We start from the raw sequence: 15,797 nt of genomic DNA, 5'->3' as shown, positions 1-15,797 counted from the left end.
AATAAAAAACAGAAACGAAATAAATAATTAAAAAAAAAAAAAATTTTTTTTTTTTTCCTCCCGAATTTTTGCTGTCGAATGCAGCAAAATTCGGTTCAGGTATACCCGAATTCGAACAGCCATATTCGGGTCGAATATAGGGACAACCCGAATACGAACATCAACACTAGTCAATAGGCATCCAAGGCTCACAGCCTATGTGTACAGTAGGTGTCTTGACAAAAAATGTTTAGCTGTTTAATTTGTAGAACAGAATAGGGTTAGATTTTCGGTTTTCAGATTTAGGCACAAGTTTCCAAGTGCCAAGCAACTGTTGAGTTTCATAAAATATTGTCATCTTTGTGTCTTGCAGGAGTGTGAGGCTAGGTGTTTCATTTGCTGTGGTGTCCTTGATAATCCTTTGCGTGTTGCTTATTTGCTATGCAGACAAATGTGTGGTAAGTGTGCACTTTGCTAACCAATTTGTCAATAGAAATGATTTACAAAAACTGGAGCAACACTCGTACTGGTTTTCTTTGCACCAGTTTTTTAAATTAGTCCACTGGTAGTTTGTATGTATTCAAAAGTAATAAAAGATTGTCTGTGTTTTCCAGAGATTCTGTGGGGAAAGTTCTCCTATGTCCCATTCCCTGTGCTCCATAGCAGAAATGGTGGAGACGAAACCTATAGTGAGGGTTCCACTGGCTATGTTGACTATAGCAGCACTACTAGTAATTGCAATTTTTAATTTGGTAAGCACTTCTATTGAAATCTTTCAACATTATGGACTGTTAAAACCTCACTATTATATAAGTAATATTTTTCTGTGTTCTTCAGCCTTTAGACCAAACTCTTCAGAAATGCAATGGTTCCATCATAGGCAAAGACAATTGTCAAGGCTTACCAGTAAGTTATTCCACAGTTTAATGTAAGAGAAACTAAGATTATATCATGCATCTCTGTATACATTTACGCTTTGTCTATCATTTATTAGGGACACAACTAGATCTATAGATCATTACCAATCAATTCTATTACCACTGATAATGATTTTTGGCTCTGGCTATGTCTCTCAATGAACTTGGAGAAAACCTATTTAATGGACCAATTTGTGTACATTCACAGTGTTCACTTACTGTTAGAAATATATATTTTACATTTGTAGGTATTAATATGCCATATAGTTGTATTTGTATGACATGTTGTCTTTATCTGTATTTTTAGTTCTGTAGCTCCTTTTCAAAAAAACAGAAATGTGATTAGATTCTGCTAGAACTTTTGTTTTAGTATTACATATACTGCTGTTATTTGGGTCTCATTGCATGCTCAGTGATTGGATTTTATTTTTTGTTCTAGTATTACATATACTGCTGCATTTTGGGTTTTATTGCATGCTCAGTGTTTCTGAGAATGAGCTTCGAGTTGAAGATGCTCCTCCTGTCTGCTGCCTTCATAGTGTACAATGTCATCATCTTTCATACGCATTCTGCCTTGTTCAAAAGTGCTTCACCACCTCGCAACAGGTAAGAGTATAAACGGTCCTCTGCAACAGCATTGTTTGGTTCAATCATTCAGTAAGTAAATATTTTTATTGTGCAATGGTTAGCAAGAAGTGTTTCTCCAGTGCCACAGGGAAAAGGGAATTCTTCATGCATTATGTTAAATGCAATTTATTGCAGAGTATGTGTGAGAAGTACCTTACCAACTATAATATATTATAAATGTAAATGATATATTTCTTATGTTCTCTGTTTAGATATTTAGCAATATTATGGCATTTTATATTAAGAGTATTCATTTTTGGTAAGGAGTGGGGCAATATAAAACAATGCTTAACAGATGTAGCCCAGGAAGGTCACTTTATTACTGAATAGAAGCATCATTTTTTTTCTGATATAACAGGACACAGAATGCAAAAAATGGCAAACCTTCTCAGAATCACATTTCCTAATTGCTCAGCACGGTGGCTCAGAGATTAGCACTCTAGGCCTTTGCAGAGCTGGGTCCCAGGTTCAAATCTCAGCCAGGACACTATCTGCATGGAGTTTGCAGGTTCTCCCTGTGTTTGTGTGGGTTTCCTCCCACATTCCAAAAACATGCAGATAGGTTAATTAGTTACCCCCCTCAAAATTGACCTTAGACTGTATTAAGGAATAGGGATGAGCGGACACCTGGAAGTTTGGGACCCAAACTTGAGCCCGAACCCCATTGAAGTCATGCCCCCGAACATTGGGGCAAAACATTGGGGCAAAATGTCCAGGCAGTACAGGTGATGAATGGGGACTTGTCCCCATTTATCACCTTTAGTGCCCTGTATCCTTAGACAGAGAATCTCTATCCAAGAATACATAGTAGAAGCACAGCACGGCAACTGCGATTGCAGTTGCAGCGCTGTACTGTGTATTCTTAGATAGAGTTTCTCTATCTAAGGATACAGGGCACTATCCAAGAATACATAGTAGAAGTACAGCACGGCAACCGCAATTGCAGTTGCAGCACTGTACTATGTATTCTTAGATAGTCTTTCTATCTAAGAATACAGGGCACTAAAGGTGGTGAATGGGGACAAGTCCCCATTCATCACCTGTATTGCCCTGTATTCTTAGATATTTATATGTATATGTTGAGTACACATCAGTATCCTGCATTAAGATAATTAAATAAAGATTAGTAAACATGCCTGATCATATTGATTAAAATGAAGAACTAAAATGCATTGGTATGCATTTGTGTTTCTAAGATATGGCAGATTTTATTTATTTTTAACACAGTTGAATAATCTGCTTCTAAAATTCTGCTGATATTCTAATAGACGTTTTGTCCTGTCACGTACACTAATGCATATGGCATGTGAGCTGACAGCTCTTATGTCCAGCTGATACTTGGAATTTATGGTTACAGATACATAGTTTTTGGAATTCAATAATTAATAAAAAAACAAATTCTGGTTCTGCTTATAGAGTCTTAGACAGTTGTTGTCTACTATAAGATAGTGTTTGATCAGTTTTAAACATTGATGTTTTTGTTTTCTTATCATAGTTCTGTGGGCATTCTGGAAGACCCACAAAGGATGTCCTGCTTCTATCTGTCCTTATTTTTCCTAATATTGGTGTTATTGGCAAGACAGGTGAGCAATAGGATATTCTGTGCAAAATATATAGCAATCACATCTAACTACAGTAATGGTATTTTATTATAATAGTATACATGGTATGTATGTTGTAATTGTATAGAGTATATCAAAAATAAGGTAGCTTCATATTCCATAATGTAAATTTCTAGCACGGTCAGCATTTCTTGTGGGAGTTTTCTTTACCTGTGTATTTTAGGAGAAGAAGAAGAGAACTTGTTCCTGGTGCAAACATAGCCTCAACTCAAAATCTAGTATACCAAAATATTTAGCATTTCTTCTTTCAAAATGCTCTGCCATTGTAATCTAACAGGGTTTACAAAAAAAGTTAACTATTAACACCTAAAACTATACTTTGTATTGCTTCTATGGTAATTGAAGCAGGCTTTACCTATCTTTAAAACCTAATAGTAAGATCCATCTTTACTTTAGAAATCACCATCTTGCATATGCCCTGATGTTTATGCCTGTGAATTAAGAATAAGTATGATATTTAGAAATATAATAAAAATCTTAACAACCAAGTAAGCAGTATGAAGTGGAGATGACCAGAGGAACTACAATGCTCTGTTTTGCTCTCGACCTTCTGGTCTGATCATTTTATTGATTTATCTTCAGTCATCAGTCCCAAAATATAGCAAATTGAGTTGGAATCAATTATAAATTCTGGGTATTCTAATTATTTTATTTGATTTTATCAGAAGTGTAAATTGGCCCATGTCAACCAGCCCTGAATATTGGGTACAATTTATCGATACTTTGTCACTCTTTGAGAGGTGGACAAGTTTGAATAAAAAGTCCATGTTGTTAGGTGATAACAGATAAGATTTGTGAATTATGTGTAGTCGGGCTAAAGAGATTGAGGCAAAAACTATTACTAATAATGCATAAGGATACAGATTTATAGTTGTGTGTTTGTGTATGTACATTATAAGTATTTATTTACAGTAGAACCCTGGTTATCCGGAACTCCGATAACGGGAAAACTCAAATAACCAGCAACAGACAGCTCCACTTTCTTAATTGCTCCTGCATCCCTAGCAGAGCTGTGGCATGTCTTCTGCATCCAAAAACACATACCACAATAACACACAGCTCTGCTAGGGCTGAGGGAGCAATCAGGAGAGCAGAGCAGGGCTCCTCTGATTGCTCCACTCTGTGATTGGCTGATAAAAGGCGGCTCAAGCGTCATCAGGGTTTCCCTTTTCTCCGCCATTCAGCACTAGAGGTGAATGGGGACATGTCTCCCCATTTAAGTCTAATGCTGAATAGCTGAGAAACTTCAGTTTCAGAGTAACCTCAGTTAACCAGAAACTTCACTTATCCAGTATCAGCCATTCCCTGTGGGTGCCGGATAACCGAGGTTCTACTGTATATCTTTTAGTATGTACTTTTTACGTTTCTGCTATATGCAAACATTAAGCCTAATTCCCTTTGTGTTAAGGTGGACTATTACTCCAGATTAGACTGCTTATGGAAAAAGAAGTTCAGGAAAGAGGATGAAGAGATTGAAACCATGGAAAATCTTAACCGACTTCTATTAGAAAATGTACTTCCTGCCCATGTGGCTGCCTATTTTGTTGTCGGCAACAAAATGAATGAGGTAGGAATTGTGTAAAATGTACAAAAGAAAGACACTACCAATTGCATCCAGTGAAATAAAGAAAATGAGCAAGGCTGACCCCTTTATAATACAGGCAGTTTACCTATAGTAAGGAATTAGTCAGCATCTATGATGGTTTATAGGCTATATCAGGGGTCGGCAAACTCCAGCCTTTAGGCCAGATACGGCCTAGCCGGTAGTTTGTTCTGGCCTAACGCCAGGGGGAGTTAGGAACTACCGGAGCCGCTGGAGCTCCGGAGCCGCCGCCATGGTAAATAGGGAAAGCTCCCTGAAGGTAAATCCCTCTCCTCCGCAATCCATACAGAGGAGAGAGATTTCACTTCAGGGGGTGTTCCCTGGTGGTTGGCAGAGCCATTGGGGCGGGTCCGGCCTAGTGTGGTCCCGCTCACCCCATAAATGGCCATAGTGGCTATAAAACTTTGCCGACCCCTGGGCTAGATCCTCTCTCTTTTTTTTTTGTTTTTTTTTTTGTATACTTATTGATGTTTCAGAGCTTAGTTACGCAGTAGGTTAGGTTGAAAAAAAACATCCATCCATCAAGTTCAAACACTAGGGAAATAAACATATCCCAGATATAAAACCCTTATAAGACATCGTTGCTCCAGAGGAAGGCAAAAAAAAACCCTGGTACAATTTGCTTCAACAGGGGAAAAAAAATCCTTTCTGATTCCATGAGTTAATCGGATGTTCCCTGGATCAACAGTCACTGTTATTATACTTTAAAGCCTTAATACCCAGTTATATTCTGTGCTTTTAGAAAAGCATCTAGTTTTTAGTTATATATAAAGTTTTTATGTATAGAGAGAAGCATCGGCATCATGGAGTGGGTTAGGTAGGGTACGGGTGTTAGTGAGAGAACTGCTATTAGTAGCATATATCCACTCTAACAAAATGTCCACAAGATGTTCTTAAAATTAGAGGTGCTTTGCTTTTCTAACAGGTGAGACAGTTAGCAGTGGAGAGAGGGTCCAATTGCAAATTCTAATGAGCACGTTGTGGTTAAAAGTTAGAAAAATTCTCTGTAAAAGTAACTGCAGCATGAGTACAATTTACATTTTTTATCATTAAAGTGCACCTGAAATTAAAGAGTAAAGATTTGTTATGTTGTAGGATCTAGAAATAATTGTGTGCCTAAGAAGTACCCTGAAGAATGTACCTAGTCTAATTGTATATGAGTATGCCCAGGCATTCCTTTGCCAACAGCTTCATAGCTGTATATTTATAGCATTAATTCTAAGGCTCTACTGCTAGTTTTATAGGATGGGGAAAAATATTTTATTGATATCCCTACTGTACTGCCTATTGATCTCATTGCTGATGGCTCTGGCAAGTGGTGGCTAAGCCGTGCCAAGATTGTAGCTGCCAAAGACACCATTCAGAACAAGGGATGTAATGGGGAAAAAGATCAGCTACAGGGAGACCAGAAGAAATAGTGTAGCAACTCAAAACTTCAAGTACAAATTTATATTATAATGTTTTGTAATATAATTGCACTGCCTCATTTAATAGATCGTAAATCCTTTTACAATACTGTAAGTTGTAAATCCTTTTAATGTAAAAGAGTTATCGTTTTTTGGCAGGATCTGTATCATCAATCATATGACTGTGTCTGCGTAATGTTTGCATCAGTACCAGAGTTTAAAGTCTTCTACACAGAGTGTGATGTTAACAAGGAGGGTCTAGAATGTCTGCGGCTTTTAAATGAGATCATTGCTGACTTTGATGAGGTATGTCTTATGTTATCTTATTAGTTGTTTAGAATCCTTTAAATTGAGATTTACTAACACAAAATATTTTAATAGCTTCTAATGAAACCAAAGTTTAGTGCAGTGGAGAAAATCAAGACAATTGGAAGTACCTACATGGCAGCAACTGGACTAATTGTAACTCCTGGGCAAGAAAGTAATCAGGTAATACTGCTTTGGATATTTAAAGCCCAGCTGATCTCTTTGTTTAAAATGGCTAAATACATTCCAGGTGCATTTAAACAAAAGGTGTTCAAAGTCTTACAGTTTGTTTTCTGCAAAGTTACATCCTCTGGGGAAGCACGGATCTCTTTTTTGCAAAGGAAATCTAACAGGATATTTGCTGAGTCACATCCAGGGCAATCAACATAGAGCAAACATTTTCCTGATTGCATAGGTTTAGGTAGGTTGGAGTTGGTAGATCGTCGCTGCATTGCCACAATGGGAAAAAAAAGACAGTAAGATTGTGCTCATCTTTTACTTTGATGCACCTGAAATGTATTAGGCTGACTTTAACTTTTGTAAATCTATTCATATTAATTGCCTATTTATTGTTTTAGACGGGTAGTGGTGATTGGATAATTATCCTTGGTGCATTTTTGTTCCTTTTTTAGTCATTTTTACATTTAGAACCTTGGGCCAATTTATTTATCTATTTGTTTTTGAACTTGTACCAATAAAACACACAATACTTTTTTTATACTTCCTTTATTACTTCTAAAATCATATACAGAAAGTCCCCGAGTTAAGGCATTTGACATACAGACAACTCCTAGATAGGAATGGGGCTTTTCCACTTGTCTGTGTGCAGGACAGAAGCTTGAAGGGGGGAGGTGGGCAGTTTGCATGTCTTGCAGATGAAATCTTTTGCTACACACAACTGAGACTGAGCTCTTCTGCAACATCTTGTAACTCTTTATGACCAAGACAAACTCTGCAGTTGTTTCTTTTTGCAAAAATAAAGTGCAGCTTGCTCCAGAATTTAACGAATGTCTAGGCTCCATAAAGTTTTTTTTTTTTTCTTGCTTTGTTTGTGATTAAATCACAGTGAGGATTTTATACAGTAACTGACACCATGCTGCCTAATAATATGTTGGGACAAACATCTGTGCTAATTACATTTATTAAAATAATCTACCTGTTCCGACTTACATGCAAATTCAACTTAAGAACAAACCTACAGTCCCTATCTCGTATGTAACCCAGGGAATACCCGTATTTTATGAAATTAGAGATCCTACAGAATTAAAGTAATTTCCATCATTTTCTACATCCTTCGATATTCCAATAACCTACATTTTTCTAAAAAATAAATACAAACGACAAAGCTTTTATCAATATATACATGTACAGTGTAATATGTAACGTTTACCTAAAACTAGCTAAATTGTATATAATACAACATCATAATAATGTTACTTTACATATCTGTTTTAAACTAAACCTGTATTGAAGAAGTAATACCTGTAAAGGGAATTCATTTTTAATTAGGAAAATATTAATTGGGGAACTTAGAAAATAATTTAATTATAATAAAACTGCGGGTCGCTGTTACTTTTTATTTTAGGACCAAGAAAAACAGAACGCTCAAATAGGAATCACTGTTGAATTTGCCATGGCTTTAATGCAGAAGCTAGATGGAATCAACAGACACTCCTTCAATAATTTCCGCCTTCGTGTTGGTATGTTGCTGAATGTAAATTACTTTCAAGTATATGATAGTTGCTAAAATCTCTTTATAGGTTGTTTCGGTTCAGTGGAAATTATATGCATGTGTCCGTGTTTCTAGCCATGGTTTGCCACGTGTTATGCTACGCATGCATGTCTGCTGTTCTTCTTTCTGTCACTGTTTTCCCATGCACTACATAACTCTACTGATGCTCTAGTTGGCAATAGAGGAGGCATTACATGAATATTTATCTTTTATCTTACTGTATTATTTTTATTGTGTGTGTGTATGTGTATATATATATATATATATATATATATATATATATATATATATATATATATATAAACACACATATGTTTTTTTGTGTGTCATCTATAAGGTAATAAACTGTGTTTGTCTAGAACTGTATGATCATCTGTTCAAAAGTTTTAAAAAAGGCAATATTATGATTAGGAAAGATTTTGAAGACCAAGAGAGTGATTATTCCATCAATCAGGGGATGTGTTAATCAATAGATTTGTGTGATTTGATAAGTTTAGAATTAAAATAAATTGAAATCACTTTTTTTTTTAGCTTTGCTGATATTTGTTACTTTTCTGATCCATTGAAAGTATTTTGTTATATTTGTTCAAAGAACAAAAGGAAACCTCTTAATGTTTAAAAGTCAGTACTGCCTTGTGCACACTTGTGTTATGGTATAAGTATAATTAGTATAATATTAAGTATAATTAGAACTCCTAGTTCATCTAGTTAAACATTAGGGAAAGGGTTTGCATTACTTAGATGTTTTTTATAGCTTTCTTTTTTATTTTTTTTGCTTGATATATACCTTATTGTTGTTGGGCAGTGAGAGGAATAGCCCATCATTGTGAATCAGTGAAGAGCCCCTGTGCACACTTATGATGCAGGCACCATCTGATGTATCAATCCACTAAAACTCAAAGAACACCCTGGAAACTTATGGAGGAACCCAAGAGTTTAGAATATATTATAACCTATTTCTTCTTTTAGGTATAAACCATGGGCCAGTTATTGCTGGAGTTATTGGAGCTAGGAAACCTCAGTATGACATCTGGGGGAATACTGTGAATGTTGCGAGCAGAATGGAGAGCATGGGGGAGCTTGGGAAAATTCAGGTAATTTTTCAACTGAGGCGAAATCACTGTAATAAATTCCACTTTCTTTTGTACAATGGACAATGTAATTGTAAAATGCCGGTAAATTACATGTAGCTATATTGGCAGCAGATATATCATATATAATAGTTATTAAAAGACAACAGAAGCTTTCTATTGTAAGAAAATGGTAAATGTTTATTCAACGAATTCAGTAGTAAGCAGGGTAAACTGTGTTTAGTGGGTGAGGGGGGTAAATGACAAATTTTATGTGTTTTTTTAGAACTTTGTTTTGTCACTTTTGGTGTCAAACAATTTACATTGGGCCATCCACAAATAACTGAATGCAAACCAATCCAGAGTTTTTTGGGAATCTTAAAAATACAGAAATAGTCAACCTTAGTAAGGTATCGTAAGGTCAGTTGTTAATTTGGTAGCAAAAAACAAAATAAATTACAAATTTATTGATTGCAACAATTATTACATACAGTGAAAGATTAAAAGTAAAAGATTTTTAACAGGATTTGTACAGCAAATGTGCTGTCCAAGTGTGACATAGTGAAAAACAATATTATCTACAACTTCATATGCAGAGTGCTAAGGATCACTGGGAGATACCTAGATATAAGGTTATCTTGTACGTCAAAAAAAAATTGTCATTTAAAGTATAATCTTCTTTATAATCATGTGCCCACTTCGCCTATACAAGGCTCCTGGGTGGGAGAAGAAAGTTGAATACTCTAGTGGGTGGGGATGTTCTAACAAGAGTACCTGCCACTTTGCCCTCAACAGACAAAGTAGTGAGTTATATTTAAGGTATTTAAAATACTTATGTTTCTGTTTTTCCTGACCTATGTACTGTCTTTTGCAGGTAACAGAGGAGACATGTCGAATTTTAGAAGGTCTTGGATATTCATGTGAATGCAGAGGACTAATCAATGTTAAAGGAAAGGGAGAATTGCGGACTTACTTTGTTTGTACAGACACGGCCAAATGTCAGAGCATTGGAATGAACTAAACCAGCGTCTGATTTGACTTTGTGAAAACATACCTGCTGCCTAATTTTATATGAAGATATTGACACATCTGTTGATGAAGCTCCTATTCCAATAGCAAAATATTGGAGGATGTTTTACATAGACTGCCAATACTTTGCTTGTCAGTATGGAGAAGACACATCAACAATTGTCAGAAATACAGTGTTTACAGTGAAGGCTGAAAATTGTGGAAGTTCGGGCCCATCCATGGGTCAATTTAAGTAGACATACGACTATAATGCAGCTACAACTCTCTGATTCCTAAACTGCACCTTGTACTCAAAAAATATGCCTTTTGAAGTAAGAGAGACATTGATAAAGGTAATTTGGAAAAAAGTAATTATGGCTAATAGCAATGTGACGGCAAGAAGTCTAAGATGGATGAGAAAGCTAACTGAACTGCAGCTCCAGCCAGTAGAAGGCAATGACAATATGCAGAATTCATGAACACACACAATTACTACAGACCTTTGAAGGAGTTGTAAAAGCAAAACTAAAACTCTCCAAATCCAAGAGTAAATGTTTTAGGTAGAACTGTGTGTTCTTCTCAATCCTGTGCACCAAGTGAGTTTTTATATATTCTGTCTTACTTTGTTATTGCTCAATATCTCCCTGCCTTAAAAATGGCACATTGTGATGATGGAACAAGAGTCTAGCGCGGATATAACTAAATCTATTACAGACAAGTACATGAGGAGGGAGAGTTCAACACATCCGGCCATCGGGCCTGGTATTGCTAACCCTCTGACTTGAAAAGTTCATAAGAACAGCATTTTCTTTAATGTAACTTTAGTACAGGAAATACGGAGTGCAAGCAAGATCTGTCCATAAAAACAGAAGCCATGCATAAAACTTACATAATTTAACATTGGGTTGAGTATAACCAGTATAACCAATATTTATATCAAATCAAAGTAATACTGATGCTAAATTCAAACCAGAGACTGCCTTTAAAATTATAATATTTAATACATTTTCTTAACATATAGGAGTCCACGGTTTAAATAACATTATTCATTGCCGTATAGTGATTTCTTCCGAAGCAGCGGTCGCCAACTGGTGGTCTGCAGACCACTGGTGGTCCACGAGAAGATTTTGGTGGTCCATGGCTCTGTCCCGCATATGGACACAACCTGCCCACTCTCCCATCGCAGGCTCAGACCTGCTTGCTAAACATCCAGGGGGACAGTAGCGCAGAGCTGTGGACACAACTTTTGTTGCCTCCACTATTGTCTTCCCAGGATGTTTAGCAAGCAGGTTGTTTAGTAGGCAAGGTAACAGCCAGTGGGAGAAGCCACAGTGCAAAAAAGGGAGAAACAGGCATCCTACTTATCTAAAAGTGTTGGATACTACAGGCACTAGTGACAGCTGTATAAGACAAATATTGGCTGCAACAGGCCATACATATAAGTGCTATGATGCCTGAATTTTTTTTCCAACGTTAAGGGGCTTTAGGTTACAAGCCCCTTAATGTTGCAAATCTTGGCAGTGGTTGATTCAAAAAAAAAAAAAAAAGCATAATTTCTATTTCTAACAAAGTACCTAGGATTGTCTTCAGAGGTCCTGGAAAATGCACTTTTTAATTTAATATGTGCCTGTGGCTGTTTAAATGAAAAGCAGCAAATATTTGTTAAGCCACACTTGAACATATTGCAGTGATTGTATTTTTCTAAGTTGCACTGAATATGCAGATTCTTCTAAATGTGATTACTAGTGCTTTCCTGAAAATTCCTCAATGCTTTAGATAATTATTGTAGGATGTATAAAAAGTATGTATTTGGTTTTAAATTTAATATTCATAACATGTAAACCTGTTACCACATTTCAGTCTATCTTGGTTCCACTCCTTAATAAGCATTGAGTATTAAATGAAGGTGATAGATGATTAGAAGAAACAATTTATTTTTTACTTTTAAATATAATATAATTACCTTTTCCTAAACTTTTTGTTTAGAGAGGGAGCTTTTGACTTGTTTTCAATTTTTGCAGTTCATAAACCACTTTGGTTAATGCCAAATGGAGATCTCTGTTTGATAATCTCCCTTTGTACCTCTTTAGATAGATGCAGTACATGCACTGATGTTCAATAACGCCCATTGAAAGCCAGAAACAACAAGTAACCCATTTGCAAAAGGTTGGAAAAGGTTTTGTATTTCTGCCCTACCAACCAATTGGCTTCACCATTTTGTATTTCTATAGCTGGTGGCTAGAGAGTAACTGTAACAAATATGAGACTTTTTGTTTTAAATTCTGATTGTATTCTTTTGTAGAAAAGGGGAGACATCTAATGAAACACATTGGGGCTGCAGTGTGTTTAATTATAGTGCAGGTGCTGCCCAATTCAACAAAAAGTTTTTCTCAGTGCTTGTATGCATTCACTTATTCAGGTCAATATACCCTCTGAATCCTGGCATTGGACTGTGATAAGCAAGCAATAGGTGCTCATAAGGCAGGTTAAATAGTAAATAAATTTATATTTTACTAGTTTGTAATTGTAAAAGTATAGAATTTGTACATTATAAATTAAATTCAGTATTACAGGATCATGGTGCACCACATTGTATTGAGCTATAAGGCAAATGATGATAAACCACCAATTATTATTTTTTCATACATTGGATCAAGCTAAAACATAAGAAAACTAAAAATCATTGATTTATGTGTTTTGAGGTAGATGTAAAATTCAATAACTATATAACCCACATACAGAGGACAATTAGTTCTATTGAAGGTATAACCAGAAGCGCAAGCAGACTTAAATATTGAGGAACAATGCCCAGTAAGGTGATATGCTGTATAGCTCCCCATATATGTTGCAATCTGACTGCACAATCACTGCACATGATGTAGGAGGATCTACCATATAGCTTTTTATCTATTCGGGTAGCCATTGTTCTTTTTGGTAGATCTAAATGAGAGTATACACTCAAATTGTGTGCTAAGTTTACTTACAATTTGACTTCACCTGTGCTTATCAACTACTTCTCTCAGTAATCAACTAAATACAGGTAGTCCCCGAGTTAAGGACATCCAACATATAGATGACTCTTAGATAAGAATGGGGCTTCCCTGCTCACTCCTGTGCATGACGAAGGCTTGATGGGGTGAAAAAGGGCAGTTCGTATGACTTGCAGAAGAGATCTTTTGCTAAACACAGCTGAGGTTGTGGGTGATCCTAAGGGCTGAGCTGTCCAGCAATCTCCTGCAACTCTTTAATGACCAAGACAAACCCTGCAGTTGTTTCTTTTTGCTTATTAAATCACAGCTTTGGAAATTTTATACAGTAACTTGACACCACGCTGTCTAATAATATGTTGAGACAAACATCTGTCCCAATTGCATTTATTAATAATGTACCTGTTCTGACTTACATACAAATTCAACTTAAGAACAAATCCACAGTCCCTATCTCGTATGTAACCCGGTACTACCTGTATTTAATATTTCCACATACTTTAGTATATATATTCATTAATTATTAATAATTTATTACACTTCTTTCTCTAAGTGAAAACTTGCAGCTTCATGGTTGGGAAACACTGGACCAAACTAATGAAAATAAATGTATAATTACTGCATGTTACAGGTCCCAGCTTTGTAAAAGAAACAGTAAAATAGGCGTTAAGCCCTGTCTATCCTATTGCCTTAAAGGGAATACCACATTGGTTTTGTATATATTTTCTTATTATGGCTAGGACTACATTTTTTTTTAATTTTTATTTGGTTTTAATCTGGTTTTGAAAGAAATGTTTTATTATAATGTTTATTTTTTTATCCAGCAATTGCAGCACTGTGCTTCGTTTCATGTTTTTTAAAATCTTTTTACAGCCTTTGGATTAACGCTTGATTCTTACAGACCTGGAAAGCTGCAGCTGGTAAAATATAAGGTCGTGACACATCTCCTATAAAACAGCTCGGTCTGAATTTTCAGTGAGACAAAACGGTACAGCAGCAAACCTGCTACTACTTTTCTGTCTCCATACATATTTCTAGTGCTCCCTAGTCACTCATTTTTTTTAAATATATAAAATAAAAAATTTATACATGTTGTGAAAAAAAATTTAATGAAAAACTCACCACAATGTATGCACTTAAGTAACTAAAACAAATAAAGACACAACAAATCTATGATGAAACTATAGTTCTGGGATTTCACTGTAGCTGGCTGTGTGGGCATGATGCCTCAGAGGAGCATCCAAAATTAGATAGGCCATGGGACCAAATTTTTTGATGTTCTTGGTCACATTAAGGGTCAGACCCACTTATTCAAAAGATCACGGGACCAAATACTGAGGCATATAATGGACATAGTCCAGTAATTTTTGTAGACAGATATTTTAGTTTTCCTTCCTTTTTTTACACTTTAAAAGGCAATAGGGTGCACAGGGTGATGAAGGGTTGTTAAACCTTAGATCAATATAACATAACTATTGGGCATTAGAAACCATACATTTTTATTGCCAATGTGAGCACAGACCTGTAAAAGTGTGCATGGCTTTAGGTAAGCACCCCAAGCACTGGGCTGTTCTCGGAAGAATATATTATATTTATCAGGAAGATCAAAACCCACCACTGTTTGTGAGATTAGGCAGCAAAAGTGTCTGCTAACATTTGGACCTGCTCATAAACAAAAAAATAATGTTTATGGGCACTTTAGTGTATCATGGTTACTTATGGACAATAATGTTGAATGGGTAGCTTAAAAGTTTATAATGTCTCAAGACAAAGGATCCCGTATTATTACAGCTAAACCCAAGCAACACCAGGCATATGTAGGATTGGCAATATTACACCTGTAACAATTTTGGAAAAGATGAAGGCTAATTACTGATTGTAAAAGCGATCCACACACCACCTCTTGTTTTTATATATTGATGGGGCTTTTACTTTTAATATCCTTATGTTTTCAGTAGGGGTACTTAATTCATATTTTGTATGTAAGTAAATTTTGTACACATGTACTTTTTAAACTGCTGTATACCCAATGTTTTTCAGATGTTAACCCACAGTGTTGTTTTTTTTTAACATATTATTGTAATGTCCTGTTTATTTATTATACTTTCACAGGCAAGATCATTGCCAGATACTACGGTATCCCTGATTACTATGTAATTAAGTAAATTCATGTTGTTTTTATTGTGGACTGGCTGTGGAAATAAAAATTGTCCTGTATGTCAGGCTTTACTTTTTACACTGAATGACCTGTGTATTATTTAGCATGATTTCGAACTTATCAGTCGATAAAAAAATAAGCTCAGCTGGTCATAAAGCTCTGTTCTTGCATGATGGAATATTTTATTAGAATTCTATAGCCAACTACTGGGCCAAGCATTAATATAGGTTTTTGTGTTCAGTACGTGTCGTTGTAATACTTATTTCTCCAGAAGAATGACACTATTTTGATTCAGGCACCATCCAGGGTCAAATAGCACAGTAATGATAATCTTGGTGGTTTGTGGCTGTGTTTTACAAACTTATGATCCCTGGGAGAACAT

General features: G+C 35.8%; 1 protein-coding gene across 1 annotated transcript in view; it reads left to right on the top strand.

The window, feature by feature from the left end:
• The window catches only part of ADCY7 (adenylate cyclase 7), an 85,187-nt gene extending 69,687 nt beyond the window's left edge, over positions 1–15,500 (top strand). The window contains exons 14-24 of the mRNA XM_072422751.1: positions 353–437; positions 594–731; positions 817–885; positions 1,336–1,502; positions 3,019–3,106; positions 4,554–4,712; positions 6,314–6,460; positions 6,536–6,643; positions 8,046–8,160; positions 9,162–9,286; positions 10,137–15,500. Coding sequence (XP_072278852.1) covers positions 353–437; positions 594–731; positions 817–885; positions 1,336–1,502; positions 3,019–3,106; positions 4,554–4,712; positions 6,314–6,460; positions 6,536–6,643; positions 8,046–8,160; positions 9,162–9,286; positions 10,137–10,283 — 1,348 coding nt within the window. The 3' untranslated portion in view covers positions 10,284–15,500. The remainder of the gene's footprint in view (positions 1–352; positions 438–593; positions 732–816; positions 886–1,335; positions 1,503–3,018; positions 3,107–4,553; positions 4,713–6,313; positions 6,461–6,535; positions 6,644–8,045; positions 8,161–9,161; positions 9,287–10,136) is intronic.
• Positions 15,501–15,797: the final 297 nt, after the last annotated feature.

This window comes from Pyxicephalus adspersus, chromosome 9 (genome assembly GCF_032062135.1).
Source record: "Pyxicephalus adspersus chromosome 9, UCB_Pads_2.0, whole genome shotgun sequence".
In the NCBI taxonomy this organism is placed as follows: Eukaryota; Metazoa; Chordata; class Amphibia; order Anura; family Pyxicephalidae; genus Pyxicephalus; species Pyxicephalus adspersus.
Note: the sequence above shows the minus strand (reverse complement) of the source record. Positions and strands in the feature narration are given on the sequence as shown.